Source organism: Oratosquilla oratoria, chromosome 4 (genome assembly GCF_046742065.1).
Source record: "Oratosquilla oratoria isolate Oo_2021 chromosome 4, ASM4674206v1, whole genome shotgun sequence".
Classification (NCBI taxonomy): domain Eukaryota; kingdom Metazoa; phylum Arthropoda; class Malacostraca; order Stomatopoda; family Squillidae; genus Oratosquilla; species Oratosquilla oratoria.
The window spans coordinates 20,394,072-20,400,071 of record NC_134780.1 but is presented as its reverse complement, the minus strand read 5'-3'; the positions used below and the strand labels follow the sequence as shown (position 1 = coordinate 20,400,071).

Below are 6,000 nucleotides of genomic sequence, written 5' to 3'. Positions count from 1 at the left end.
TGCTCTGCAAAATTACCAACCGCAGCTACGAATGCCGTCCGACTCACTCATAGGCGACCAAATCTCAAACAAGGACGGTTTTTGCTCAAATGCATTTCATATAAAAAACTAGCATATGGTTGCATTATTTTACCTATTTACTCTAAAATGTGTGATTTCCATGTAATTTGATCAAAGAAGTTATGTTTTTATCCTCTTACTTAGTTTACTTAGTGAAGTTCTGAGGTCGATCCTCACAGCCGTAGTGGACTATCGCTGCTGCCAGTCCTGTTGTCCTTCCTTGCGAGGGTCAGTTGGTCTGGTAGTGTGTTTTGAGAGAACCTACTTATGGCAGTGTAGCCTGGCACTGGAGGCTCGTCTGGCACCTTCCGCAGGAACCTGTCCAGTGCATGTTTGAAGCTGTCCACCGAGCATTTAGTTTTCTCTCTCACCTCCTTTGGGAGGGCGGTGAAGATTTTTGGACCCTCATGGCCTAGGCTGGTTGCCAGTAGGGTCTTAATCCTCTCCGGGGCTCTTGATGGGAGAGTTTGTCTCTCACATTTGCGCCCATGCCTTATACTGTGGTATGGCTTGATTGTAGAGGGCGTGGGGTCCGGAACAAGTCCCTCAAGGATTTTCCATGTGTAAATGGCCCTGTATCTTTCTCTCCTCCTCTGTTGAGAGTATAGGCCTAGTGCTCCCAGGCGATCCCAATAGTTGAGATCTTGCATCCCTTTGATGCACCTGGTGTAGTTCCGTTGGACAGCTTCAAGCATCTGGATGTCTCTGCGTTTGTGTGGTGACCAGAGTTGGCTACAACAGTCCAGTATCGGTTGGATAAGCGACTTCCAGAGGGTAAGCATCACTTGAACCTCTCTTGAGGAGAAGGTCCTTAGGACCCAGCTGGCCATCCCTCTTGCTCTATTTACTGAGTGCATGATGTGGTGTTGGAAAGCGGCATCATCACTTAAGTGAATGCCCAGGTTTTTCACATGGGCTTTTGGTGTGATTTTCATACCTCTCTCCGTGTGCAGCTCAGTGTCGTCTTTAATCATAATGCCTTGATTTGTGCCATATCTCAAGACCTCGAACTTCTCTTCGTTGAATTGCATGTTGCTGTAAAATTATTTTATGTATGATTGCAAATCTTGTTTGTTTGATTTTGTGACTTATTTCTTGCATGTTCATCCTTTTATTTTTGTCTATGTTTTTTACAATACAGTACCTGTCTTGCTACATATGTATATATTTTTGTTTGTTTGCGTTTGGGGTTTTCCTTTGTTCTGTTAACATTTTTTGCTTTATTTTTGCTTAATAATAATATGCATGTTATGTCTGCTTCTTTGTTTAATTTTGTTTCATATTATTGTTTTTGATTACTGATTTTCCAATGTTTTGTTTGGTATTTAATATCTGATTGCATGTTTTGGTTGCCTGATGTATGGTTAATTTTTGAAGTTGAATAATGTTATTTCTTTTATTTGTTTGGTATATGTTCTTTACAAGACAGTATTGCTTTGTTGCAAATAAAAGAATCTCATGTATACCAAACTTTTACTATCCTTGTTTGTATAATTTGTGTAGATACTTGAATAAGTATACAAAGTTCAAACATAAGCACAAGCACAAACAAGAAAAACATGATATTACAGAAATAATAAGATAAATATAACTAAAATAACCCTTTAAATTTTAACTGTTTACTCAATTTCAAATATTTAGTAATGAATGATGCATTGTGCAGAAGTATTTTACCAACTTTTGATTTTATAAATGTGATCATGTGTGTAAAGCATATATTAAATAGTCTTGTTTGCATGCAAAAGAAATAAAATTACTACTCATTATTTTATAAAGAGAAAATAAAACTTTTTCGAGATGTTGATTATTTTAGCGAAAGGATCAGTTTTAAAATTTCAATAAACACTATAATACAAGATTTGAAAGCGCACTACGCCACTTCCGATTTATAGTTTGCGGCTCTGTCGATAGATGGCGCGCATTCACGCTGGATGGATGACGTTTTCTTATTAGTAAAAGATAGAAGCTTTCCCATCTTTCCTATATAGTCTTTGATTTTCACCTCAAGTTTCCCATCTTCAGTCAAATTATGGAATTGACGTCTGCGCATTGCAAGAAATAGTTGGTGGTGGTCTTCGTTGCATCACAAAGACGTAGTGGAATTCAGGGGCTACTGATCTCGTAGTAGATTGGGAGTGTGGTGAAAAACGACTTTTAACATAGTTCCAAGACAAATAGCATTCAGGAAATTTAGTCAGAACACCACAAAAGTTAGTAGTACCAGTATTATTTTCCTTCATGTTCTGTTTGTCATTGAAATGTTTGTAGCTTCAAACGTTTTCTCCAGAAATATGGTATACGCCACAAAAGTTAAAGTGACAGAATATTCAATATGTATGTATTTATGTGTATTCGGCTGTGATGGCAAAATAATTTATATATACTTTATAATTGTAGTATTTTGTTTTTTGTTGTATTTACTTCTTATCAACTGTTGTACTCGGTATGGTATTTCCGACAGTGATGAAGTTGATAGTAAATAAGTAATACTGAATTTTGTGTACATTGAATATAGCTAAAGTCTCCTGCAGAAAGCTAATGTTATGGTTGCAGATTGTACTGGGCGAGGAATGTTAAGACAGATTAGATTAAATACAGTTTGAAGGATAAATAATTCGTCACAAAAATAAAAATCCTATGTGATGGGCGGGGCCTTACAGATGTCTGAAAACGTACACTTGGCGGTGAGGAGATATTTTAAAAACTCGCCTTAATTTGACACTATTGGTCCCAGAGATCTTTTGCCTGACCATGATAAACTTCGCTTTATTTTTACTTAGTTATTTATTTTTGTCAAGCCAACTTGCCAGATATGTCAATATGCTATCCAGCACGTACGAAATGGCATGTTATGATGTTGGATAGTATTGTCATTTTTTTTCCTGTTGGCTAGTCATCTTTTTCCTGTTGGCTAATCCCATGGCAAACCGAATGTCAATTGTCTTGGGCATTTGCAGGAAGTCTTGATTTAGGTTGATCATATTAATTTAGAAAATAAAAATGGTAAAATAAATCGACCAATAAATTGCCCATATCTCTCGCAGACGAACTGCATACTTCAGATATCAGGCAACAGCTTTTGGGTGGGACCATAAGTCTAGGAATTTCTAGTGTAGGCTATTGTAATAGGTGTGTGTGTGTATGTTTATCTAATTTTATTTACCCTGTCTCGGGTATTGGCTGCATGTTATTGTGGGGTCAAAAGCTGCTCACTAGCATGCAGCTGGTACTTTAGGGTCTATATGGGGTGCCCCTATGGCATAGATGGACCAGAGCCACACATAATTTTGTCTGTGATAGAAGGCTCTATTTATAGAGAGATCATGCCACTTTATTATATTGCGACTCCCTCCATTATACTGCCCCCCCCCATTGTTAATACTGTCCTGTACCACTTCTCTAAATATTCATTACCTCTCATACCAGTAATTTTTTTCTGTACATTTTTTAAACTGGTTTCCAATTGTATCATCATGTTGCCTCTTTTCACTCCTGAGTGGAAAATCCCAGTTTCTTCAGTTTTTTTGTATACCTTGTCATTTAGACCAGGTACCATATTAGTTACTGCCTTTTGCAGCTTTTCTTTACTATTCTAATTCAGTGATTTTCTACATCATGCCTTCATCCATGTAGTGAAATGCCACTCTTACATTTTTCAACAGATTATGTTATTTTCCTTGTATGTACTGCAGGTGATAGGTTAATTGATCATGTTACTTATGTCCTTTTCCTCCTGTACTTTTATTTAATTTCCCTTTTTTTTTTTAATCCATAATTGGTCTTCATGTTTTGGCCCATATCCAGTATTCATTTGTGTTAAAATTTATTTTCCACTATTGACTCCACTTGTATAACTTAACCAGGTCCCTTTTTTGCAGCATATGCAATCCTCCTTACTTCACATCCTCTTCATGATCTTTGCATTGTTAGCAAATAAGTCTGCATAGCTATTTCTTTCATCTTGTCCTTGATATATCCAAGAAACCTAACAGGAGCCAAAACTGAGCCCTGTGGTATCACAAGTTACTTTTCTCTATTCTGACTTCTCTCGTTACTGTTCTTTAATTTGTCCTTTAACCCTTCGATATGATGACGCCTACATAGGTGTCATGAGGAGCAAGTGGGTATGCAAGGATGCCGATGTCGGCATCTTGATTATATATATTGTAGTTGTACCTGCGTGACCCACATACTCTGTAAACTGGCTTCATCATATTTTCTATGGTTATCAAAATTCATGGGTGAAAGAGAATGAGCAATACAGCAGTAACTTTATTTTTTATAATGCGAGTATTATGACACAACATCGCACGTCTGGCAGCTAATGCTGCCCGCGAGATTTTGGCCCGTATTGAAGGGGTTAAGAAATATTTGATCACTGCTAGTATGTTTCCAGTGAGGCCTCTGCTTTCTAATTTCCATATCAGTCACTTGTGTGACACTTTATGAAAAGCTTTCTCAAGTCCAGACATAGAGAACATCAGTCACTAAAGTAAAAACTTAGGATTGTAATACAGAACTTTCCTTCTCTGAATAGAAATTGATTAATATTCCTTTTTTTTTTTTTTTTTTATAGATGTCTTGTCTACATAATTTTTTTCCCCGATTTTTGATGTTGTACAAGTCAAGGACTTGGGTCTATAAATTAGCAGTCCATGTTACCTCTCTTATAAATTGGTACCACATTTGTTGATTTCCCTTCCAACTGTATTCTTCTAGTGCACTAGTTATCAAAATGCATGCTTTTTTCACCAATTGTTCTCTGCATTCTTTAGTATTCAGTTTGACTTCATCAGGTCCTGAGGACTTCCTCGTTTCCAATCTTTATAACTCTAAGCACTTCTTCCATTCTCACTGTTGTCATAATGTTCATATTCTTACCATTCTTATCTCTCAAATTCTTCATCCCTATTGATTACTGATTGATAAGTTTTGCTTATTATTCCTGTTTGTGCTCATCCATCTTTGTATGCAATTGTTAGCTTTCATGTACATGTTTTTATGTAATTGTAGTATATAGGAAAGGAGCAATGCTCATTAGGTCCCGTCTTCTACTCTTCAATTTATCATACCTAGCCTCAAATTCATGTGCAGTTCCAACGCAATCTACATCTTTAATTTCCAATTAACATGTTTGAATTTAAGTTCATGTTATGTTTCAGCTTGGATCATATCCCCTTCTAAGCTATTCCAGTTACGTGTACATCAAAAGAGGAAACTGCCTTTCTTTGCATCCCTAGTTTGTTCACATGACCTGGCAAAATCCTCTTCCTAATCAAGAGATCTCTTCTGTCAATGTAGTCTTCAGTAACCTGAATACTGTAATCATGTCACCTCATTCTCTTTGATAATTTAAATTTGGCAGACTCCTCGTATGGCTTATCTGCAAGGATAGGATTCAGTTTGGTTGCTGCCCTGTGTATTCTCTCAATCTTGCTTATATCCTTCACTGCGGGGACCATAACACTGACACATATTCAAGTCTTGGATGGAGCAGGGTTTCTAAGAGTTTTTTAATCATCATTGTCCATATAGTTAAAAGAGCTATTGCTCATTTCCAATGCTTTGTATTTTTTTTTTTTTTCTAATTCATCAGACATTTTTGGCTCCCTGCAAAAATAGTATCTAGATATTTTTGACATTGCCTAGTCTTCTTTATCACATGTGCAAATATATTGGCATACCTTGTTGTACTATCATATCATTAGCAGACAAGAAACAGGCTGTAGCACTGAACCAGAACTCCACTTTTCACTGGTCTCCATCATGACATTTTATCCATAACTACTGTCCTTGTGTACCTTATAGAAAGTACCGTAGCTCATCCATTTGAGTATGTTACCTCTTATTTGAAATTAAGGACATAGTTTACCTCAAATTGGAAAATAAAAACATATCAAGTTTGAGCCATACATATATTTAAATCTAGATATGATAAAT

General features: G+C 36.5%; 1 protein-coding gene across 3 annotated transcripts in view; it reads left to right on the top strand.

Annotated features, from left to right (window-relative positions):
• The first annotated feature begins 2,077 nt into the window (after nucleotides 1–2,077).
• Nucleotides 2,078–6,000, top strand: part of LOC143024641 (uncharacterized) — a 42,287-nt gene continuing 38,364 nt past the window's right edge. For 2 of the 3 annotated variants that reach the window (XM_076183552.1, XM_076183553.1), the window contains exon 1: nucleotides 2,688–2,744. In XM_076183552.1, coding sequence (XP_076039667.1) covers nucleotides 2,703–2,744 — 42 coding nt within the window. In that variant the 5' untranslated portion in view covers nucleotides 2,688–2,702. Of the gene's footprint in view, nucleotides 2,271–2,687; nucleotides 2,745–6,000 lie in introns of those variants that run through there. The other variant, XM_076183554.1, reaches the window with a different exon arrangement.